At 39.8% G+C, this 26,028-nt stretch overlaps 1 protein-coding gene across 2 annotated transcripts in view; it reads left to right on the top strand.

Annotated features, from left to right (window-relative positions):
• The window catches only part of FSD1L (fibronectin type III and SPRY domain containing 1 like), an 84,008-nt gene that overhangs the window by 4,860 nt on the left and 53,120 nt on the right, over positions 1 to 26,028 (top strand). For both annotated transcript variants that reach the window (XM_023545080.2, XM_023545079.2), the window contains exon 2: positions 25,855 to 25,950. In XM_023545080.2, coding sequence (XP_023400848.1) covers positions 25,855 to 25,950 — 96 coding nt within the window. The remainder of the gene's footprint in view (positions 1 to 25,854; positions 25,951 to 26,028) is intronic.

The raw sequence follows: 26,028 nt of genomic DNA, 5'->3' as shown, positions 1-26,028 counted from the left end.
AGAAGACGTCAGGGGATATTTTTGATTCAAAGCCCAGAGATTATCTCAGGGCAATAGTTTCAGGGGTTCTTCCACTCTCTATGGCTCCAGAAAGTCTAGAGTCCATGAAAATTTGAAATTCTGTTCTGCATTTCTCCCCTTTTGATCAGGATTCTTCTCTGGAGTCTTTGATCAAAATGTTCAGTAATAGTAGCTGAGCACCATCCAGTTCTGGTCTTATGGCAAAGGAGGCAGTTGGCTACACATTCCATATCCTTCTCCCATTTCTGGCTCTGCTTCTTCCTCTGCTGTTCCAGGTGAAGAGACCAATTGTTGTGTCTTATGTGGCCACTTGCAAGCTTTTAAGACATCAGGCACTAGTAATGAACTAGGAAGTAGAACAGAAGCACTAAACATGTTATTAGGCCAGTTAACTGGGATGTCCCATGAAACCATGACCCTAAACTTTCAAACCAAGGAGCCAAAACCCATGAGGTGTTTAGTTGTACATTGGCAGCCTCAGCAGCTGCTTTTTTTTTTTGTCATTGTTGTAAATATATCACACAACTTCTGTTAATTCAGCTTTTTACTGGTGTACGACTAATTGACAGCAATTACCATAATCAGCTGTGCAGCCCTACTCTTAATCGAAGTGATTTTTCCATCACTCTTAACCCTCCTTTTCCCCCTTGCTCCTGCCCCTGGTAACCACTAATAAACTTTGGTCTCTATGCATTTGCCTCTTCTTGTCTTTTTATATAAGTGAGGTCATACAATATTTGTCCTTTTGTGATTGACTTATTTTGCTCAGCATAATGTCTTCCAGCTCCATTCATACTGTAGCATGTATCAAGACTTCATTTCTCGTACCGGCTAAGTAGTATTCTATTGTATGTATCTACCACATTTTGTTTATCCATTCATCTATCAATGGGCATTTAGGTTTTTTCCACCTTTTGGCTGTTGTGAATAGTGCTGCAATGAATATCGGTGTAAACTCTGCTTTCACGTATTTTAGGTATATACCTAGGGGTGAAATTGCTGTGTCAAATCTTAGTTCTAGTTTTACTTTTTTGAAGAACTGCCACACTGTTTTCCACAGTGGCTGAACCATTTTGCATTTCCACCAGCAATGGATAAAGGTTCCAGTTTCCCCACATCCTCACCAACATTTGTTGTTGTTTTTTTTTAACCTTAGCCTTCCTAGCGGGAGTGTAATGGTATCTCATTGTGATTTTTATTTGCATCTCTCTGATGGCTAGTGTTGTTGATCATCTTTTCACGTGTTTGGTGGCCATTTGAATGTCCTCTTTGGTGAAATGTCATTCAAGTCTATCATGGATTGAATTGTGTTCCCCCAAAATATGTATCAGCTTGGCTTGGCCATGATTCCCAGTACTGTGTGGCTGTCCCCCATTTTGTGATCTGATGTAATTGTCCTTTGTATTATAAATCCTGGCCTCTATGCCTGTGGTTATGGTCTTACTTGGTTGTGAGCTGTCCATTATGTTAATGAGGCAGTATGCAATCTACAGTATTAGGTTGTATTTTGAGTCAATCTCTTGAGATACAAAAGAGAGACGCATGCAGAGCGGAGAGGGACCTCATTACCACCAAGAAAGAAGAGCCAGGAGCTGAGGACATCCTTTGGACTGGGGCTCCCTGCCTTGAGAAGCTCCTAGACCAGAGGAAGATTGATGACAAGGACTTTCCCCCAGAACCAGCAAAGAGAAAATCTTCACCTGGAGTTGGCACCCTGAATTCAGTCTTTTAGCCTCCTAAACTGTGAGAGAATAAATTTCTATTTGTTAAAGCCATCCACTTGTGGTATTTCTGTTGTACTAGCACTAGGTAACTAAGACAAAATTTTTTGCCCATTTTATGATTAGGGTGTCTTTTTGTTGTTGTCAAAATTATGTGTATATGTATATAATTAGATTCTTGTTGGATATATGGTTTTCAAAGTAGGTATCTTCATATTTTAATGAACTTGGCTGGTTTTTTTTTTTTAATTAACTTTTATTGAGCTTCAAGTGAACGTTTACAAATCAAGTCAGACTGTAACATATAAGTTTGTATACACCTTACTCCATTCTCCCACTTGCTCTCCCCCTAGTGAGTCAGCCCTTCCAGTCTCTCCTTTCGTGACAATTTTGCCAGCTTCCAACTCTCTCTATCCTCCCATCCCCCCTCCAGACAGGAGATGCCAACACAGTCTCAAGTGTCCACCTGATATCATTAGCTCACTCTTCATCAGCATCTCTCTCCTACCCACTGTCCAGTCCCTTTCATGACTGCTGAGTTGTCTTCAGGAATGGTTCCTGTCCTGGGCCAACAGAAGGTTTGGGGACCATGACCGCCGGGATTCCTCTAGTCTCAGTCAGACCATTAAGTATGGTCTTTTTGTGAGAATTTGGGGTCTGCATCCCACTGATCTCCTGCTCCCTCAGGGGTTCTCTGATGTGCTCCCTGCCAGGGCAGTCATCGGTTGTAGCTGGGCACCATCTAGTTCTTCTGGTCTCAGGATGATGTAAGTCTCTGGTTCATGTGGCCCTTTCTGTCTCTTGGGCTCTTAGTTATCGTGTGATCTTGGTGTTCTTCATTCTCCTTTGATCCAGGTGGGTTGAGACCAATTGATGCATCTTAGATGGCCGCTTGTTAGCATTTAAGACCCCAGACGCCACATTTCAAAGTGGGATGCAGAATGTTTTCATAATAGAATTATTTTGCGAATTGACTTAGAAGTCCCCTTAAGCCATAGTCCCTAAACCCCTGCCCTTGCTCGGCTGACCTTTGAAGTATTCGGTTTATCCCGGAAACTTGTTTGCTTTTGGTCCAGTCCAGTTGAGTTGACCTTCCATGTATTGAGTATTGTCCTTCTCTTCACCTAAAGCAGTTCTTATCTACTAATTAATCAGTAAAAAACCCTCTCCCACCCTCCCTCCCTCCCCCCCTTGTAACCACAAAAGTATGTGTTCTTCTCAGTTTATACTATTTCTCAAAATCTTATAATAGTGGTCTTATACAATATTTATCCTCTTGCCTCTGACTAATTTCGCTCAGCATAATGCCTTCCAGGTTCCTCCATGTTATGAAATGTTTCACAGATTCCTCACTGTTCTTTATCGATGCATAGTATTCCATTGTGTGAATATACCACAATTTATTTAACCATTCATCCATTGATGGACACCTTGGTTGCTTCCAGCTTTTTGCTATTGTAAACAGAGCTGCAATAAACATGGGTGTGCATCTATCTGTTTGTGTGAAGGCTCTTGTATCTCTAGGGTATATTCCGAGGAGTGGGATTTCTGGGTTGTATGGTAGTTCTATTTCTAACTGTTTAAGATAACGCCAGATAGATTTCCAAAGTGGTTGTACCATTTTACATTCCCACCAGCGGTGTATAAGAGTTCCAATCTCCCCGCAGCCTCTCCAACATTTATTATTTTGTGTTTTTTGGATTAATGCCAGCCTTGTTGGAGTGAGATGGAATCTCATCGTGGTTTTAATTTGCATTTCTCTAATGGCTAATGATCGAGAGCATTTTCTCATGTATCTGTTAGCTGCCTGAATATCTTCTTTAGTGAAGTGTGTGCTCATATCCTTTGCCCACTTCTTGATTGGGTTGTTTGTCTTTTTGTGGTTGAGTTTTGACAGAATCATATAGATTTTAGAGATCAGGCGCTGGTCGGAGATGTCGTAGCTGAAAATTCTTTCCCAGTCTGTAGGTGGTCTTTTTACTCTTTTGGTGAAGTCTTTAGATGAGCATAGGTGTTTGATTTTTAGGAGCTCCCAGTTATCTGGTTTCTCTTCGTCATTTTTGGTAATGTTTTGTATTCTGTTTATGCCTTGTATTAGGGCCCCTAAGGTTGTCCCTATGTTTTCTTCCATGATCTTTATCGTTTTAGTCTTTATGTTTAGGTCTTTGATCCACTTGGAGTTAGTTTTTGTGCATGGTGTGAGGTATGGGTCCTGTTTCATTTTTTTGCAAATGGATATCCCGTTATGCCAGCACCATTTGTTAAAAAGACTATCTTTTTCCCCAATGAACTGACACTGGTCCTTTGTCAAATATCAGCTGCTCATATGTGGATGGATTTATATCTGGGTTCTCAATTCTGTTCCACTGGTCTATGTGTCTGTTGTTGTACCAGTACCAGGCTGTTTTGACTACTGTGGCTGTATAATAGGTTCTGAAATCAGGTAGAGTGAGGCCTCCCACTTTCTTCTTCTTTTTCAGTAATGCTTTGCTTATCCGAGGCTTCTTTCCCTTCCATATGAAGCTGGTGATTTGTTTCTCTATCACCTTAAAAAATGACATTGGAATTTGGATCGGAAGTGCATTGTATGTATAGATGGCTTTTGGTAGAATAGACATTTTTACTATGTTAAGTCTTCCTATCCATGAGCAAGGTATGTTTTTCCACTTAAGTAGGTCCTTTTTAATTTCTTGTAGTAGAGTTTTGTAGTTTTCTTTGTATAGGTCTTTTACATCTTCAGTAAGATTTATTCCTAAGTATTTTATCTTCTTGGGGGCTACTGTGAATGGTATTGATTTGGTGATTTCCTCTTCGATGTTCTTTTTGTTGATGTAGAGGAATCCAAGTGATTTTTGTATGTTTATCTTATAACCTGAGACTCTGCCGAACTCTTCTATTAGTTTCAGTAGTTTTCTGGAGGATTCCTTAGGGTTTTCTGTGTATAAGATCGTGTCATCTGCAAATAGAGATCATTTTACTTCTTCCTTGCCAATGCGGATGCCCTTTATTTCTTTGTCTAGCCTAATTGCTCTGGTTAGGACCTCTAGCACAATGTTGAATAAGAGCGGTGATAAAGGGCACCCTTGTCTGGTTCCCGTTCTCAAGGGAAATGCTTTCAGGCTCTCTCCATTTAGAGTGATGTTGGCTGTTGGCTTTGTATAGATGCCCTTTATTATGTTGAGGAATTTTCCTTCAATTCCTATATTGGTGTGGTTTTTTTAAAAATTAGAAATATAATGAAACAAAACTTTTGATTTATCACAATCCTTGTTTGCAGTGCCCAGCTGAATGTAAGGAGGAGTATTCAGGTAGCAAACACATAATGAATTTTGCTATACTGGTAGAAATTCCATTCCAACCTAAAGTTGAAAATATTTTAAAAGTTTGTGGGTTTTGTCTCCAGCCTTCTATTTCTGTTTTTCACCCTCGGCTGGTGCTTCTTCCCAGCCACAAGGTTCTAGTAGAATCTAATATTGATTATTGATGCTTGTCGATTGATAGTTAATTATATCCTGAACTAATTCACAATAAAGTGTTAGCTCAGCCAGCCTGTACACTTGTTAAATTATAAATAAAAGTTTGTTATAAGAAAATAGAAAATATAGGTAAATGAAAATAAAATAAAAATCACTCATAATCCTATCACACAGAGATAACCTCTCTTAACATTTGTGTGTATTACCATTCAATCTTTTTTTATTCCTATAGAAAATTGAAAAATTATGGTATCATACTGTATGTGCTGTTTATAATTTGTTTTTTCACTTAATATGTTGTGAATATTTTTCCCTGTTGAAAATATTGCTATGAAACTTCATCATTTCCCAGAATTCCTTTGTATGGATGTATTATTTGATTTTATTAGTACTTTTTGTTGTATATTTGTATTGTTTAATCTTTTATTTTTAATAATTTTTATTGTGCTTTAAGTGAAAGTTTACAAATCAAGTCAGTCTCTCACACAAAAACTTATATACACCTTATTACATACTCCCAATTACTTTCCCCCCCATCAGACAGCCCACTCCCTCCCTCCACTCTCTTTTGTCCATTTTGCCAACTTCTAAGCCCCTCTGCCCTCCCATCTCCCCTCCAGGCAGGAGATGCCAACCTAGTCCCAAGTGTCCACCTGGTCCATGCCTCATTGACATCCCTCTCCAACCCATTGTCCAGTCCAATCCATCTCTGACGAGTTGGCTTCGGGAATGGTTCCTGTCATGTGCCAACAGAAGGTCTAGGGGCCATGACCACCGGGGTCCTTCTAGTCTCAGTCAGACCATTAAGTCTGGTCTTTTTATCAGAATTTGGGGTCTGCATCCCGCTGTTCTCCTGTTTCCTCAGGAGTTCTCTGTTGTGTTGCCTATCAGGGCAGTCATCGGTTGTGGTCAGGCACCATCTAGTTCTTCCGGTCTCAGGATGATGTAGTCTCTGGTTCATGTGGCCCTTTCTGTCTCTTGGGCTCGTTATTACCTTGTGTCCTTGGTGTTCTTCATTCTCCTTTGATCCAGGTGGTTTGAGACCCATTGATGGATCTTAGATGGCAGCTTGCTAGCGTTTAAGACCCCAGACGCCACCCTTCAAAGTGCAATCTTTTAGTGTTCTAAATAACACAAAGATAAACATCCTTGTAGCCAAGTCTTTATTTAGACCCTTAATCATTTACTTAGAATAAATTAGTAGGAATAGAATTATGGAGTCCATATGCATAGACTTTTTTAAATTGTGTTTTAGGTGAAAGTTTGCAGTGTAAATTAGTTTCTCATTCAAAAATTTATACAAAATTGTTTTGTGACATTGGTTGCAATCCCCGCAGCATGTCAGCACTCCCCCTCCTTTCCCTTTCATTGCAGCCTGGGTTCCGTGTGTCCGTTTGTCCAGGTTTCCTGTCCTTTCCTGCTTTCTTGTATTTGCTTTTGGGCAGGTGTTGCCCATTTGGTCTCTCATATTTGATTGAACTAAGAAGCACCTTTCTCACTTGTTTTTTTTTTTGTTGTTGTTGTAGAGGCATGTCTAATCTTTGGCTGAAAGGTGGACTTTGAAAGTGGGTTCAGTTCTGAGTTAGCAGGATGTCTGGGGGCAGTAGTCTCCAGGGTTCCTCCAGTCTCTGTCAGGCCAGTAAGTCTGGTCTTTTTTTGTGAATTTGAATTTTGTTCTACACTTTTCTCCCACTCTATCTGGAACCCTCTATCGTGATCCCTGTCAGAACAGTTGGTGGTGGTAGCGAGGCACCATCTAGTTGTTCTGGGCTCAGGCTGGTGGAGGCTGTGGTTCATGTGGTCCACTAGTCCTTTTGGACTGATATTTTCCATATGTCTTTGATGTTCTTTATTTTCCTTTGCTCTGAACATCATGGGACCAGTAGCTGTATTGTAGATGGCAGCTTGCAAACTTTTAAGACCCCAGATGCTACTGATCAAAGTGGAATATATAATGTTTTCTTCATGAACCATGTTATGCAAATTGAGCTAGATATCCCCTGAGACCATGGTCCCCCTCCCTCAGCCCCAGTAACTTGGTCCCTCAAAGTGTTTGGATGTGTCTGGGAAGCTTCTGTGGCTTTGTCTTGGTCAAGTTATGCTGATTTTGCCTATATTGTGTGTTGTCTTTTCTTTCACCATAGTCAACACTTGTCTTATTATCTAGTTATTGATTTCCCCTCACCACCAAAGATTGTCTTTTTCTGTGTGTAAGCCTTTTCTTGGGTTTTTATAATAGTGGTCTCATAAATATTTGTCCTTTTGTGATTGGCTTATTTCACTCAGCATAATTCTGTCAAGATTCATTCATGTTGTGAGATGTTCTGTGGATTCATCATTGTTCTTTATGGTTGTGTAGTATTCCATTGCGTGTATAGACCATAATTTGTTTATCCATGCCTTTGTTAATGGACACTTAGGTGGTTTCCATCTTTTTGCTATAGTGAATAGTGCTGCACTGAACATGGGTGTATATATGTATTTTCGTGAGATGGCTCTTACTTGACTACCAGGCTGTGTTGACTACTATGGCTATGTAGTAGGTTCTGAAATCAGGTAACATGAGGCCTCCTACTTTGTTATTTTTCTTCAATAATTCTTTGCTTATCCAGGGCCTCTTTCCTTTCTATATGAAGTTGGTGATTAGTTTTTCCATCTCATTAAAGAATGCTGTTGGTATTTGGATTGGAATTGCGTTATAGCTGGAGATCACTTAGGGTAGGATTGACATTCTCACAGTGTTGAGTCTTCCTATCCATGAACATGGTATGTTTTTCCACTTATGTAGATCTCTTGGTTTCTTGCAATAGAGTTTTGAAGTTTTCTTTTTATAGGTCTTTCACATCCATGGAAACCCTGGTGGTGTAGTGGTTAAGTGCTACGGCTGCTAACCAAAGGGTCGGCAGTTCGAATCCTCCAGGTGCTCCTTGGAAACTCTATGGGGCAGTTCTCTGTCCTATAAGGTCGCTATGAGTCGGAATCTACTCACCGGCACTGGGTTTGGTTTGGTTTTGGTTTTTACATCCATGGTTAGATTTATTCTAAAGTAAACCCATAGGGTTTCCAAGGAGTGCCTCGTGGATTCAAACTGATGACCTTTTGATTAGCAGCTGTAGCTCTTAACCACTATGCCACCAGGGTTTCCATGGTTAGATTTATTCTTTTTTATCCTTTTTAAGGGCTACTGTATGTGGTATTGTTTTTCTAATTTTCTTTTTGAAATTCTCTGTTGGCATATAGGAATCCAGCTCATTTTTGTATGTTGATCTTGTATTCTGCTACTCTGCCAAATCTTTCTATTAGTTCCTGTAGTTTTCTTGTGCAACCTTTGGGGTTCTCTGTGTATAGGATCATATCATCTGTGACTATCGGATAGTTTTTACCTCGCTTTTATTTCTTTTTCTTGCCCTATTCTTTAGCTAGGACTTCAAGTACAATGTTAAATAGGACTGGTGATAAAGGGCAACCTTGTCTTGTTCCCATTCTCAGGAGGAATGCTTTCAGCCTCTCTCTGTTGAGAATGATGTTGGCTGTTGATTTTATATAGAAGCCCTTTATTATGTTGAGGAATTTCACTCTATTCTTATTTTATTGAGAGTTTTTATTAGGAAGGGGTGTTGGACTTTATCAAATGCCTCTTCTGCTTCGATTGAGATGATGGTGTAATTCTTTTGTTCTTTTATGTGTTCGATTACATTGACTGATTTTCTGTTGTTGAATCATTCTTGCATACCTGATATGAATCCCACTTGGTCATGGTATATTTTTTGATATGACACTGAATTCTTATTGGCTAGACTTTTTTTTTTTTTTGGTGTGTGTGTTTAAACTCTTTTTTTTTTTTTTTAATTTTATTGTGCTTTAAGTGAAAATTTACAAATCAAGTCAGTCTCTCATACAAAAACGTATATACACCTTGCTATATACTCCTAATTGCTCTCCCCCTAATGAGACAGCACACTCCTTCCCTCCACTCTCTCTTTTCATGTCCATTCTGCCAGCTTCTGAACCCCTCTGCCCTCTTATCTCCCCTCCAGATAAGAGATGCCAACATAGTCTCATGTGTCTACTTGGTGCAGGAAGTTCATTCTTCACCAGCATCTGTTTCTTTCCCGTTGTGCAGTCCAATCCCTGTCTGAAGAGTTGACTTTGGGAATGGTTCCTATCTTGGGCTAATAGAAGGTGTGGGGACCATAACCACTGGGGTCCTTCTTGACTAGACTTTTTTTGTTGTTGTTGTAATTTTTATTGTGCTTTAAGTGAAAGTTTACAAATCAAGTCAGTTTCTCACACAAAAACTCATATACACCTTGCAACGCGCTCCCAATTTCTATCCCTCTAATGAGACAGCCTGCTCTCTCCCTCTTACTCTCTCTTTTCGTGTCCATTTCACCAGCTTCTAACCCCCTCCACCCTCTCATCCCCTCTCCAGGCAGGGGATGCCAACATAGTCTCAAGTGTCCACCTGATCCAAGAAGCTCACTTCTCACCAACATCCCCTTCCAACCCATTGTCCAGTCCAATCCATGTCTGAAGAGCTGCCCTTGGGAACGGTTCCTGTCCTGGGTCAACAGAAGGTCTGGGGGCCATGACCACCGGGGTCCTTCCAGTCTCAGTCAGACCATTAAGTCTGGTCTTATGAGAATTTGGGGTCTGCATCCCACTGCTCGCGTGCTCCCTCAGGGGTTCTCTGTTGTGTTCCCTGTCGGGGCAGTCATGGGTTGTAGCCAGGCACCATCTAGTTCTTCTGGTCTCAGGATGATGTAGTCTCTGGTTCATGTGGCCCTTTCTGTCTCTTGGGCTTGTAATCGCCTTGTGTCCTTGGTGTTCTTCATTCTCCTTTGATCCAGGTGGGTTGAGACCAATTGATGCATCTTAGATGGCTGCTTGCTAGCGTTTTTAAGACCCCAGACTCAACTCTTCAAAGCTTGGCTAGACTTTTAAAGAATTTTTGCATCTATATTCATGAGAGATATTGGTCTGTAATTTTCTTTTTTGTGGTATTTTTGCCTAGGTTTGGTATCAGGGTTATGCTGGCTTCATAGAATGTATTTGGGAGTATTCCTTCCTTTTCTGTGCTCTGAAATAGCTGGAATAGTACTGGTGTGAGCTCTTCTCTGAATATTTGGTAGAATTCTCCAGTGAAGCTGCCTGGGCCAGGGCTTTTTTTGTTGTTGGGAGTTTTTAAAATTACTTCTTCAATCTCTTCTCTTGTTATGGGTCTTTTCATATTTTCTGAGTTTTTGTTACTTTAGATAGTATGTTTCCAGAAATATATCCATTTCCTCTAGGTTCTCAAATTTGTTGGAGTACAGCTTTTCATAATATTCTGTTATGATCCTTTTTATTTCAGTTGGGTCTGTTGTAATATTTCGTGTTTCATTTCTTATGTGGATTATTTGCTTCCTCTTCTATTTTTCTTTTGTCATTTTGGGCAGTGGTTTGTTGATTTTGTTGATCTTTTCAAAGAATCAACTTTTGATCTTGTTTATTCTTTAAATTGTTTTTCTGCTCTCTATTTCTGAAATTTTGTTGCTTATCCCTTGGATTTCTAGTTGCTATTTTTGTATAATTTCTAATTATTTATTTTGAAATTTTGTTCTTATGTTATTTTCCTGAAATCCCCTGTTGCTTTGTGTGTTTTCCTTGATTTTGGTTATGTTTTCATTGGTATTGCCTGGTTTTCTGTGATTTTATTTATCTTTTCCTTGGTTTTGTTGGTTTTCCTTGATCTCTTTCCTAATCCGTTGGAGAGCTCTCAGTATTAGTCTTTGAATTCCACATCAGGTGGTGCCACTGCCTTTTCTTCTACCAGAAGGTCATCTGATTCTATATTTTGGTCACTTGCTGGAGCCATCTTGTCCTGCTTTTTTATGTTTTGATATTGTCTGCTGTCTACAAGGCATTAAGATATTATTTTCTTTATTGATTGAGTGTATGTTCATTTGTCTTGTCCTGCTTCTTTATTTTGTTTTGATATATCTGGGCAGGTGGGCCAGGCATGCTTTGCTGTTTGCTTGTCTGTGGGAATGATAGCTCTCACCACCTTGTCCAGGTGGACAGGGTAGCAGCAGGCAGGGCAAGCCTGACTCACTGTACACTAGTTTAGCGAGGTGGCTAAGCGCGGACTGGGCAGGCCCTGTCTGCCTCCTGATGTTGGTCCAGCAGTGTGGGAGCATTCGTAGCCCCTTGCCAGACAAGTGGGGGTGACAGATGGGGAGTGGTATGGGCTCTTCCCACCGTTCACCTGCTGATCCAGTGGAGGCAGGAGAGGGGCAATGTGGTCCCAGTGTGATGGCATGCCTGATCTGGGGATGCTCTAGCTGCAGTTGCATGGTAAGGGCTGGCGGGAACAGAGAGATGGCATACAGGGTGGGTGCTCTGTGTCCTGTTGGGACTCTGTGAAGTTGTCTTCCCGTACTCACTGTCTGGGGTTGTTGCTAGCTATGCTTCCAGATGGCGATGCTGTGTGTTGTTAGTTGGCAGGGGACCTCCACTCTATCTCTCCACATTCTCTGTTTTCCTTCAGTTTTTTCTTCCATTTAGTGTTCAATCTAGTTCTTTATCCCTTCACTTGATGCTCAGGTTTCAGGATTGATGCTTTTATCTGTTTTACTTAGTTTTTTTGGGTCTTTGATGCAGAGGGACAGCATAAGGTGCCATGTAAGTTCTGCCTCCTGTATGGACTTTAAAAAAAAATTTATATATGTTGCCAAGCTGTCCTTCAGAGAGGTTATGTCAGTTTCCGCTTCTACCAATGGGACTGAGAGTGCCCATTGCCTCCCCCCATCTCCATGCTTGTTGTTAGCTGGCGGTATCTCTGATTTCCTTGGCAGAGTATGAGCCTCCTAGACTTCACTGAAACAACCAATTTACTGGCAATGGCACAAGATTAAGGCTGCTTCTTCAGCCTCTCACGGGCTATATTTCTGCAAATCCTAGGTGAGAGAGTGCCTCCTCTTCTGCCTTGTTATCGTAGAGCTGGGCTCAGGGTAGAAAGGCAGCGTGATCTACTAGTTCTTTACTAGCAGTAGATTTTTTTTTCCTCTGGATTATCTCAGTTGCGTTTGTATACAGGCAGTATTTCCAACTGTTTCACTACTGGAGAGAAGCAACTTGCCATGAATTAGCCATTTTATGATTATCAGATTTTCAAATTCTTCAACAATACTTAGTCTTTTTCAGGGCCTTGTATCACATCTGCGCATAATACTGTTGCTAGTGTTGCCATAGGTATGGTCAGCTGGTTGGGTACCAGTTGGATAGAGTTTCCTGGATTTCAGCTCTTGTTACCTAACTCAGAGGAGAGGTTATGAGGTGGGCAATGCTGGTTTCACTGATCACCTTTGCTCTGGTTGCTGGAACCTTATGGTTTCATATGTCCGTAACAGTGTAGCCTAGGGTAGTGTGAAAGCACAGGTTTTGGAGGCAGCCTCCTGTATTTGAATCCTGACTGCCACTTGACAACTGTGTAACTTAAGACAAGTTTTTTAACTTCTTTAAGCTTCATTTTCAGTCATAAAATGGGAAGACTAATACTTTTCTTTTTTTCTTAATAGGTTTTATTATGCCAGTTGACTTAGATGTCCCCTGAAACCATGGTCCCCAAACCCCCGCCCCTGCTACGCTGGCCTTTGGAGCATTCAGTTTATTCCGGAAACTTCTTTGCTTTTGGTTTGGTCCAGTTGTGCTGACCTCCCCTGTGTTGTGTGTTTTCTTTCCCGTCCCCTAAAGTAGTTCTTATCTACTATCTAATTAGTGAATACTCCTCTCCCACCCCCTCATAACCATCAAAGAATACTTTCTTCTCTGTTTAAACTATTTCTTGAGGTCTTATAATATTGGTCTTATACAGTTTTTGTCCTTTTGCAACTGACTGATTTCACTCAGCGTAATGCCTTCCAGATTCCACCATGTTACGAAATGTTTCACAGATTCGTCACTGTTCTTTATCGATACATAGTATTCCATTGTGTGAATATACCATAATTTATTTATCCATTCATCCATTGATGGGCACCTTGGTTGCTTCCATCTTCTTACTATTGTAAACAGTGCTGCAGTGAACATGGGTGTGCATATATCCGTTCATGTAAAGGCTCTTATTTCTCTAAGATATATTCCAAGGAGTAGGATTGCTGGATCATATGGTGGTTCTATTTCTAGCTTTTTAAGGAAGTACCAAATCGATTTCCAAAGTGGTTGTACCATTTTACATTCCCACCAGCAGTGTATAAGTGTTCCAGTCTCTCCACAGCCTCTCCAACATTTATTGTTTCTGTGTCTTTTGGATTAATGCCAGCCTTGTTGGAGTGAGATGAAATCTCATTGTAGTTCTGATTTGCATTTCTCTAATGGCTGATGATTGTGAGCATTTCCTCATGTATCTGTTAGCTACCTGAATGTTTTCTTTAGTGAAATGTCTGTTCATATCTTTTGCCCATTTTTTAATTGGGTTATTTGAGGAAACATACTTTCGTTGTCTGTTGTGATGATTAAAGTGATGCTCCATGTTAATAGCATAGTGCCTGACACATAGAGAGTGGCTAATAAATAATAACCGAATTGCTATAATAAGTTTGACCCTCTTAGATTGTGGATTTGTTAATGGTGTTTGCGACGGTTCTAGATTTGTGCATCTCAATCATCTGGAATACTAATACCGAATTTTACTCGGAAATTGTCTCCTGGTCTGAGTAGATGCTGGTGAGATACCTATATGTCACAGTGTTTCTCTAATTATGACCACACAGCTGTTGATCCCCTGATTCAGGGTAGTGTATGAACCTGGGTATATTGGTTTTCTGCCACCTGATTTTAAGGACAGGAAGTTTCTGCATCATATCTTCAGGGGCTTGTTGCACTGGATAGTTTCCAGATAAGTAGCCCAGGTTGGCAGTGTTTTTGTTGTTGTTGAATGCAGCGAAATTAAGATTCACATTTGAATTTGACATTGTCACCTATATTAGGCTAAAACCAGTGGAACTACACCATTTCAAAATAGTGAAAGTCATCATGTTCTCAGATTCATAAGATGATATGCCTGAGTAAGAATAGGTATTTCTGTTGCCCTTGTATCTGGCAGGATAGTATGTGTTACAGTAACATATTGATTGGTTCCAATTTTTTCCAGTCTTGAAGTAAAATCTCCATCCTTATAGTACCCTTAGATGTTCTGAGCTACTTTTCATGAACTTCTGATCTTCATCTTATCAATTAGTACAGTGTAATAGTTAAGAGTGCAGGCTTAGAAATCAGACTTCCTTCTTTTGAGTCCTGGTTCTACCACATGTTAGCTCCGAGATCCTGGGCAAGCTAATTAAACTCTTATGTGCCTCAGCTTCCTCATTTAAAATGACGATGATAAGAACATCCTACTTCAGAGGATTAAATAAATTAATATATAGAGAGAGCTTAAGGTAGTGCTTGGCACTTAAGACTATAAAAATGTTAGCTGTTATTCTTTTGCTCAGTCTGTTGATTGTGTTTTCTTCTACCTTACAAGATTGATAGTTATCGTAAAGTGTACCTTTCATCTATACTCCTTTGAAGAGGATACCACATGCCTTGTAAATCCCAGATTACTTTGACCCATTCCATGGGAATGGTTGCAGTTGTGCTTGGCTGGGGTGTATAAAACCCTTTTTCTTGTTAGTGGAAGTTGCTTTAGCCTAATTGAGGTCAAGTAATTAATTGAGAGGCTTAATCCTGATGAAATAGGGTTTTTTTTAATTTTATTGTTGTAAAAAATATAAACAAATAATTTATCACCTTAAGCATTTCTGAGTGTACAGTTCAGCAACATTAATTACATTCACCATGTTGTGCAAAAGTTTTTCATTTCTTCAAGCAGAAATTCAGTACCCCTTAAACAATTTTTTTTTCTAAACAATAGCTTAGCCTATCCCTCTTTCCCCCAGCCCTTGATAACTGATAATAAACTTTTTTCTATGGACTTGCCTATCCTAGATATTTCATGTAAGTGGGCTCATACAATATTTTTCGTTTTTTATCTGACTTATTTAACATAATGTCTTCAAAGTTCATCCATGTTGTAGCATCTTTCAGAACTTCTTTCTCATTATAGGTGAATAATATTCCATTGTATGTATATACCATATTTTGTTTTAAAGTGTTTTTTTGAGGTCCTGGTAATAGTGCTTGACCAAAGGATAATTTTGGTGTTGGCAAAGATATTGAATATACCATTGACTGCCAAAAGAACAAACAAATCCGTCTTGGAAGAAGTACAACCAGATTGCTTCTTAAAAGCAAGGGTGGCGAGACTGCATCATACATACTTTGGACATGTTTTCAGGAGAGATCAGTTCGTAGAGAAGGACATCATTCTTGGTAAAGTACAGGGTCAGTGAAAAAGAGGAAGAGCCTCAACGAGATGGATTGACACAGTGGCTAAAACAATGGGCTCAAGCATAATAACGATTGTGGGTATCGTGCAGGACCGAACAGTGTTTCATTCTGTTGTACATAGGGTTACTAAGAGTCGGAACCAACTCGACGGCACCTGACAACAAAAACAACAACAAAGGATAATGGCTGAGATTGCCTGAGCACACTTCCTCTGGAGACATATGTCATATGTGTTTTACTAAGATTCAGCAAAATTCACATTTGTCAAATTTCTTCAGACCTATATTACTTAGAGCTTTCAGTCGTGGCTACCCGAGGTCTTGCAAAATACAATTATATTACGTAGAAATATAAGCTACAAATACTTTATATTGACTGTAACTTTACCCATCAATGTTTGGAATATAACAGGAGACTTGAGATCTGTGTTGAAATCTGAGGCCCTTATAGGCATCCTTTCTGGTGAATAGAATCCCATAGAGTGGATGAAAATTTTCTTTGCACTCCTTCACCATGATTGTAGGCAGAGGAACTGGCATATGTGAGGGCTCTCAGGTGGGAAGCAAGGCATGTTAGAGAAACTCAAGCAGCCTACTGTGGCTGGAGTACAGCTGGAGAGAGGAAGTTTGGTGTGAGATAAAGCAGGGTGGTAGGCAGTGGGCAGATTGTTGGAGCCTTACAGGTCATGTTAAAGATTTTAGATTTTATCTAAGGAACGGTGGGAAGCCACTGAACACTATTAAGCAGAGCAATGATGCTATCATATTACCCTACCTGTATTACAGAAAACTGATTATTGGAGAAAAAGAATGGCTCAGAGGCCAATTAAGAAGCCCTACAAGAGTATAGGTTGAAATATGATAGTGATTTGTACTAAACAGTAGTAATTCTAGACTATTTAGGAGCTACAATCTACAGAACTTGGTGACTGCATGTAGAACAGAAGTGGGAGGGGAGAAAATGATGACCACAGACTAGATTACTGAGTTTACAACTGGCAGCACCATTCACAGAGATAGAACACTAGAGGAGAGCTCAGATTTAATGGGGATATGACTTACTGAGTTTTGAAGTGCTTGTGAGATATCCAAGTGTGAAGATTCAAGTAGGCAGTTGGATTAAAATGGTCTGGAGTTCAGAGGCGAGGCTTCTATCCAGTGGTGCTCCTTCTGTTACATCATATTCATGAAGAAAGACTTCACCACTCTCTTTGAGCTTCCTCCTCAACTTCTTATCAATTACTTGTGTCTCCATTATAAAAGCTCTTGATTGTATTTGAGGACCCTGGAGGGACACACTGGGGTAGGAAACTTGCCAGGTTAGAATATCCTTTTATTCTTTTCTGTCTCTTTAAGTTTTTGAATATAGAATATATGGATATTCTGCCCTGAACTGTAGCCATCATATTTAGAAAACATTTTTTAAAAATCTGGATTTGGTACCTATCCAACCAGCTTCCCCTTGTGTATCCACTAGATTCAGCACACACTATCCTTATATACCTATCCCATGACTCCTACCACTTACAGAGAAAACCTTCACCTCATTTCACATACACAAACTAAAACGAAACCTGTTGCTGTTGAGTTAATTCTGACTCATAGCGACCCTTTAGGACAGAGTAGTACTGTCCAGTAGGGTTTCCAGGGAGCAGCTGGTGGATTCAAACCACTGAACTTTTGGTTTGCAGCTGTAGCTCTTAACCACTGCGTCACCAGGGCTGCTTGCATAAATTTAATGCTAGCTTATAAAAAAAAAAAAATTTTTTTTTTTTGTAAGCTAGCATTAAATTTCAGAACTCATTATGTAATCCTAGTCCTTTAGTTCTTATAAGGTTTACATGTTGGTAGTAGTTTGTCTTAAATATTTTAGTTGCTTGTAACTTGTTTTCCATCTCTACTGCACTCCAATTCCTTAGTTTTTTTATATCCTCTAGGCCACTTTCACCCTAGGTCTTGCTGGTTCTCATCCTTGTTAGGGCCAGGACAATGGAAGCCCTAGTCCTCTTCATAATTTATTTCTCAGGCCACCCAATGGACTTCTACTCTTTTAGAATACTGTCTCTTAGACTGAGTTCTCTAGAGAAGCAAAACCAGTAAAGCGTATAAATAAATATATATAGAGAGAGATTTATACAAGGAAATGACTCACATGGTTGTAGAAGCTGTAATGTCCCAAGTCTGTAGGTTAGGAAAGAGACTTCTTCTGATTTATGTAATTGCAGGGGCTTGTGAACCCCAGATAGGCAGGCCAGAGAGCAGGGCTGTTGCTCACAGGCTGTGAAGATCGATGAATCCCAAGACCGGCAGGCAAGACTGCAGGTAAGCTGCTAGTTCAAGTCCCAAGAACTGGAGGCCAGACAAACAGGAGCCAGCTGCAGGATCCAGAACAATCAAAAGCCCCACCAAGCCCTACCTGAATGTCTGCCCATCTGAGTAGACCACACGCCCAAGGAAACTCCCCTTCGATTAATTGGCTACTCCCAGCAGACTCCATCATGGCGGTGATCATGTGTCAAATCTCAGCAAGGAAGTGATCACATTATATGACTTCCAAAACACTGAGAATCATGGCCCAGCCAAGTTGACACACAACCTTAACTGTCACAGAATTATCTAGTGCTGCTGTAACAGAAATACTACAAGTGAATGGCTTCAACAAAGAAAAATTTATTCTCTCATAGTCTAGTAGGCTAGAAGCCCAAATTTAGGGTGCCAGCTCCAGGGGAAGGCTTTCTCTCTCTGTTAACTCTGGGGGAAGGTCCTTGTCATCAATTGTCCCCTGGTCTCAGAGCTTCTCTGTGCAGGAACCTCAGGTCCAAAGGATGTGCTCTGCTCTCATCATGCTTTTCTTGGTGGTACAAGGTCCTCCTGTCTATTTGCTTGCTTCCCTCTTTTATATCTCTAAAGAGATTGGCTGAAGACACAATCCAATCTTGTAGATTGAGTCCTGCCTCATTAACATAACTGCCACTAATTCCATCTCGTCAACACTGTAGAGGTAGGATTTACAGCATGTAGGAAAATCACATCAGATGACAAAATGGTGGACAATCACAAAATACTGGGAATCATGGCCTAACCAAATTGATAGAAATTTTGGGGCGGGGGGGGACACAATTCAGTCCATAACAAATACAAAGTATGAGGCCTTGGTTACTGTGTTATGAATTTGCTCACCCTGTCCACAACAGTAACAGATTAAAGGGCAAGTTGCCTCAGAACTTCTGCAGCCCTTGTCTTAACAGCCTGCCCTTGGGGAGCTTTCAGGTTACCACCCTTTTTTTCTTTTAATCTTGGAAAAACTTAGGGTAGAAGCAGCACTTCGTCTGCGTTAGCTACCAAGGTCTCCTCAGTTGCTTTGAGCTTCTCATTCTTGCTGATATAGATGGTTGTTTCTTTTGTAGCTGTGTTTATTAATGCATTCGATACCTTTGAAACTGTAGGTGACATTAAATTCTGCGGCTCCAAAGCCTTCTACAACTGGTTTGTCCATCCTCACAGCATCTTACAGGAGTTTTCCAGCCAAGGTTTAGCAGCTCTTCCCACCTGAAGGTTAGAGAGTAGCACTCCCTGAGCACAATCTCAGCTTTCAGTGTTTTTTAGCTTTGGCAGTAAAGGTAAAGTTACCTTTCTCAATATGTATACCCTTTTGCTAGGTGTTTCTTTGATAGAACCACAAGCTGAACTACAACTTCCAGTTAAATTCAAAATGTGATCCATGGAGCCACTCTCTCCTCAAAGAATGACACCATGTTTTCCAGAGATACCGTATCAGCCTCTCAAAGATCTTTCCTTCCCAATCACATGTGGGGGGAAGTATAGTATATTTTAGAGCCCTAGGTAATTTATAATAAGGAGCCCTGGTGTTGCAGTGGTTAAACATTTGGCTGCTAACCAAAAGGCTGGCAGTTTGAACCCACCAGCGGGAGAAAAATATGGTAGTCTGCTTCCCTAAAGATTATAGCCCTGGAAGCCATACAGGGCAGTTCTGTTCTGCTCTGCCCTGTAGGGTCACTTTGAGTCAGAATTGACTTGACGGCAACGGGTTGGGTTTTGTTTGTTCGTTTAGGTAATTTATATAGAATACCAGTCCTCTAAAGGCTTAACACACAGATTGTAGTGTTTTTTTTCCGGAAGTATTTCTATTAATACTTCTGGGGCGAACACAAATTGAGAAGAATTGATTTTCAGGCCCTGGCAATAGTGTAATTTTGGATGAAATAAAGGAGAATGGTAAAGATAAAAATTAACTGTAATCTGCGGGTATTATTTCTTAGAGATCTGGGACAGCCCCATACACAGTGGACAGTGTTACCGTAATGATTGAATGTGTAAAACTTACATACTAACTATGCTCAGGTGGAGTCTTGTTTTTCTTAGCTACAGCCTTCATGTGGACATTTGCACTCTTTGTGATCCCTAGCAAGAGTATTCTTTAACCAAAAACATTAGTGAGCATGTAAATTTTACAAGAGGGAAGAGTGTATTTCTCCCTTTTACTATGGTTTTAGAGGAGTACTACTTATGCACCTTTTTTTTTTTTTTTGAGGCAGTAATATTCTAATGGAGCCCTGGTGGCACAGTGGTGATTAAGAGCTCAGCTGCTCACTAGGAGGCCAGCAGTTCAGATCTATCAGATGCTCCTTGGAAGCCCTGTGGGGCAGTTCTGCTCTGCCCTATAGGTTCATTACGAGTCTGAATTGACTTGATGGCAACAGGCTTGGTTTGATTGGTTGGAATGTTACAATATTATCTTTCAGTTTCTAGAAGTAGTATATACATAAATAAAAGCTGAGAAATTAATGAAATTCTGGTAACGGAACTTGTTTTTAATATTTTAACTTATCCACATACAGCTATTATAATTCAAGAATCTGACATAATATAAGCATGTATAGAAATTCTGGTCTTCCATGAAAAAAAGTTCAGAAAGAGCTTTACTATGTTTATTATTAATTGCAAAACAAGCAAATCAATATCCCTTTTCCCTGGCCGTACTCATGGAAACATGCATGCGCACACACACACACATATATATATATACATATATATGAGTGTACATGTGTATATATATATGTATATGGGGATGGTATAGGCCTCTAAGTTTGTGCTGTCCAGTATGGTAGCCTCTAGCCGCATATGGTTATTGAGCACTTGAAATGTAACAAATCTGAATTGAGATGTGCTGGAAGTGTAAAATACACACTGGATTTTGAAGACTTGTGCAAAAAAAAAAAAAAGCTCATTAATTGATTACATGTTGAGATGGTAATATGTTAGACCTATGGACTAAATAAAATATTAAAATTACTTTTACCTGTTTCTTACTTTTTTGGTGTGCTACTATTGGCTCGCATTATATTTCTATTGGACAGTGCTGTTCTAAGGAGAATAAGAAGGTTGCAGTTGGTAAAGGCTATATTCTGACCTCTAACATCACTGTTAGATCAGAGCCTAGTAACTTTCAGCAGGTAGGTAACTCTTAAATATACAGGGGGTTTAGCTTGAAGGTGTGCTCAAAACTAAAATATTTAGATGTCTTTGACTATATTTAGTAAATAGATGGCAAGGGTTTAAAAAGGTAGGGAGGCATCTCATTAGAATCATCGGAGCTCAGAGCTCACTTACCTGGAGTAATATATACTACAGCTATCTCCACAGAGCTTTTGCTGCAAATATGTTTGCTGCTAAACTTAGGCCAAAAAACAAAAGTAGGAAGGTGTTTGTGCTAGGAAGAGTTCTTTTTTTCCCTGAGCTCCATCTGTCCTTTTTTATGTACCAGTGTTCCACAGTTTTCTGATAAATTTCATTCAGTTTTTACTGAACTTAACATTTATCCTCTGATGACTGGAGTTTTGTTACCGGGTCAATTCATTGGGCCTAACTCCTCTTTTTCCTAGCGTAAGTTTACTTTCAGAGGACTCTTCAGCCCCTGTTCTAGATAGAATATTATCATCTTTGCTTTGCAGTTTACTAGGTATGCCTAGCAATTGACAAAGCTTAAACTCAAGCAGTGATCCCTACTTGAAAATTCCAGCATTTTTCTATGTCATTCAAAATTCTGAGCAAACAAAATTTTAAAAGGATATCGCTTTAGTCATCTAGGGCTGCCGTAACAAATACCACAAGTGGATGGCTTTAAGAAAGAGAAACTTATTCTCTGACAGTCTAGTAGGCTACAAGTCCAAATTCAGGGCATTAGCTCCAGGGGAAGACTTTCTGTCTCTTGTCAGCTCTGGAAGAAGGTACTTGTCATCAATCTTCCCCTGGTTGAGGACCTTCTTATGGGCAGGGACCCAGGTCCAAAGGACGCGCTTTGCTCCTGGTGCTCCTTCTTGGTGGTGGGGGGTCCACTGTCTCTCTGCTCGCTTCTCATATCTCAGAAGAGATTGGCTCAAGACAATCCAGTCTTGTAGATTGAGTTCTGTCTCATTAACATAATTGCTGCTAATCCCATCTCATCAACATCGTAGAGATAGGATTTACAACACGTAGAAAAATCACATCAGATGACAAAGTGGTGGACAATCACAGGATACTGGGAATCATGGCCTAGCCAAGTTGACAGATTTGGGGGGGACAGAATTCAATCCGTGACAATTATACATCCATATAATAGATACATGATGGGTATTTGGTTAGACTCAGAGGCAGTCTTCTTAAGTGTTAAGATCATGGACTTTGGAAGCAGACTAAGCATAATCTTTCACTTACTAGCAGTGTCACTTTGGACAACTGGTTGAATCCTCCATTTTTTCATCTGTACAATGTGGATATAATCCTGCCATTATGAGGGATAGAAGGGCGAGGAAAGTAGATACCATTAACCAGAAAGAGCCCAATCTTATTAAAGTCTATTATAAACACCCTAGGAGCCCTGGTGGCACAGTGGTTAAAGCAATGGACTGCTAACCGAAAGGTCAGTGGTTCAAAACCACTGGTGGCTCTGAGGGAGAAAGATGGGGCAGTCTGCCTCCGTAGAGATTTACAGTCTTGGAAATCCTGTGGGGTTGCTAAGTTGGAATTGACTTGATGGCAGTAGGTTTTTTGTTTTTTTTTTAATAAACAGCATGCTGGTGAGGTTTCAGTGAAGCTTCCAGACTAAGACAGACTAGGAAGAAAGGCCTGGTGATCTACATCTGAAAATTAACCAGTGAAAACCCTATGGGTCACAACAGAATATTAGCTGATACAGTGCTGGAAGATGAGCCCTGTTGGTCTGGAAAATGCTACACAATAGCCACAGCAGTGGACTCAAACATACCAACAATCATGAAGATGGCACAGGACCAGTCAGTATTTTGTTCTGTTATACGTAAGTTCGCCGTGAGTTAGAGCTGACTCCACAGCAACTAACAGCAACGACAATGTGAACACACCTGGAGTCCAAGGATAGTGTAGAGCCTTTTTTTTTTTTTTTTTACTCTTCCATTGTATTGGTTTTAAATACTATCTTGGATGAATACCGGGAAGACTCTTTCTTCTTAAGTCTTTCTGCTCTCTTTTTCTATTTCTCTGTCGATGGTAATGGGGTTTTAATGGGATGGGTACTATCACCATTGCCCCTCCAACTGTCCCCTCCCCTCCCCCAGACATTGGCTCCATTCTGCCATCCTGTTGTTATCCTTTGTATCCAAATCTTAGTGTACCTACTTCTCGGGGGAGTAACTGCAGGATAAACAGCTAACTCTTAATGTTATTGGTCTTTCATAGTATAACTTTTTTGAGTTCTTATACTAAAATACCACCAGCTGTAAGGATGAGAAGAAATAGTCTAGGAATAAAACAGACAGTCCTAGACAGCACCAGGGATGAGAGTAATACCTACTTATCGCCAAGGATTGTTGTGAGAAGTAAATGAAAACATGCATGTAATGTGCCTAGCATAATGCCTTACACTCTAAGAAATACATTAATGTGAACTGTTTTAATTTTTCACTACTATAATGCTTTATGAATATTTGTATAAAATGTTTCCTCATCAGATTACTTCTTGGGCTCTTTATATATAACCTCTAATCAATATCTGATTGTATTTTGAGGAGAACCTTTATCTTACAAAATATTATAGGCATTATAGTCTTCAAGCTTATAGGTGTTTACAATAACAAGTCCTATTTCTGGAAATATTATATAAAGTAAAAATACTTGAATTTGATTTTTACTGAGAAGATACAGGTACCTTTTTGGCATGGTTTTGCTATTGCTACCCATGCAAAGTTATTAAGCAACCAGAGCTGTGCTGTCCAATATGACATATGTGTCTGATAGTCACATGTGGCTATTTAAATTGAAATAATTTAAATAAAACAAAATATATTAGTTCCTCAGTTGTGCTAGCCACATTTCAAGAGTGCATTAGCTTCATATGGCTTGTCGTTGTTGTTAGGTGCCGTCGAGTTCGTTCCAACTTATAGTGACCCTGTGTGTAACAGAACAAAGTACTGCTCAGTCCTGTGCCATCCGTATTACAGTGTTTGAGCCTGTCCTTGGAGCCACTGTGTCAAGCTGTGTCATTGAGGGACTTCCTCTCTTTTTTTTTTTCTTTGCCCATTTCTTTTTTTATTGCACTGTAGAGGAGGGTTTACAGAAAAAACTAATTTCTCATTAAACAGTTAGTACTCATTGTTTTATGACATTGGTTAACAACCCCATGATATGTCAGCATTCTCCCTTCTCGACCTGGGGTTCTCTATTACCAGCTTTCCTGTCCCTTCCTGCCTTCTAGTTCTCGCCCCTGGGCTGTTGTGCCCCTTTAGTCTTGTTTCGTTTTATGGGCCTACCTAATCTTTGGCTGAAGGGTAAACCCTTGGAGTCACTTCATCACTAAGCTAAAAGTGTGTCCAGGGGCCATACTCTCAGGGTTTCTCCAGCCTCCCTCAGGCCAGTAAGTCTGGCCTTTTTTTATGAGTTAGAATTTTGTTCTACATTTTTCTCCAGCTCTTTCCAGGGACCCTCTGTTGTGATCCCTGTGAGAGCAGTCAGTGGTGGTAGCCAAGCACCATCTAGCTGTACTGGACTCAGTCTGGTGGAGGCCATGGTAGATGTGGTCCATTAGTCATTTGGACTAATCTTTCCCTTGTATGTTTAGTTTTCTTCATTCTGCTTGTTCCCGAAGAGGTGAGACTAATGGAGTATCTTAGATGTCCACTCACAGGCTTTTAGGGACTTCTGCTCTTTTGCTGACCATCTACTTTACCAAGTATGATGTCCTTCTCCAGCATCTGATCCCTCCTGCTAGCATGTCGAAAGCACGTGAGACAAGTCTCGCCATCCTCGCTTCTAAGAAGCATTCCAGCTGTACTTCTTCCAAGACAGATTTGTTTGTCCTTCTGGAAGTCCATGGTATATTCAATATTCTTTGCCAAAACCATAATTCAAATTCATCAATTCTTCTTCAGTCTTCCTTATTCATTGTCCAGCTTTTGCATGCATATATGATGATTGAAAATACCATGGCTTGGGTCAGGCACACTTTAGTCCTAAAACTGTATTGGATAGCACAGATGAAGAATATTTCCAGCATAACAGAATTTCTGTTGGATAGCACTGAAATAGAAGTTATGAGAAAATAAAATTACCAAGTGTTTTATCGAAATAGGAAACATTGTCAAAGTCTGGGGCATTTGCTACTAAAATTGCTCACATTTTTTATTATGGTTCTACAGCATTTTGTAAGATTTCAGTGAATTTGTAATTCTAGCTGCAAATTTATTGTTTCTTATTTATAAAATAAGAAAGCCCTAAACAGCTTCAGGGATAATAATTTTAAAATATTGATGAATTTCAGTGTCTCTTTACTCTTACACCTCATATCCTGAAGGTGTGTTAGAAGTTCCAGTTTTTTTTGCTGTTGATGGAGGAACACCGGTAGGATAAGCAGCTAATTCTTGGTGTCACTGGTCTTCTTTCTTAGTATTACAGTTTAAGGATTTGACTCTATTCATTTGCCATGGCTCTAAGACCTAAAATAATACTACTGATATGAAATAATATTGATTATGTTTGGTGTGTAAGGTATAACAGTGATCAAGTTGTATACTAGGAATAAGAGGTTATTAAGAAGTACAAATACATATCTTTTGTACTTATAAATCCTTGGAAATTTTGAACAATGAGAAGGTTTACAGTTGTTCTAATTTAACACTCAACATACTCCACAATAAAGGGTTTGTTTAATGAACCATTGTTATGAGGGTTATAATTCCCTTTAACCAAAATACCATGATGTTTTGATTTTGTTTTGTTTTGTTTTAATTCTAGGAAGCTCTACAAAGGATTATTTCAACTCTGGCAAATAAAAATGATGAAATTCAGAACTTTATTGATACACTGAATCATACATTAAAAGGAGTTCAGGTATGAATCCTTTACTAAATTTGTGTGTAAGTATGTCACAGTGAATGATTGTTGGGTCAAATGAGAAGTATAAATATA

This window comes from Loxodonta africana, chromosome 9 (genome assembly GCF_030014295.1).
Source record: "Loxodonta africana isolate mLoxAfr1 chromosome 9, mLoxAfr1.hap2, whole genome shotgun sequence".
Taxonomy (NCBI): Eukaryota; Metazoa; Chordata; class Mammalia; order Proboscidea; family Elephantidae; genus Loxodonta; species Loxodonta africana.
Note: the sequence above shows the minus strand (reverse complement) of the source record. Positions and strands in the feature narration are given on the sequence as shown.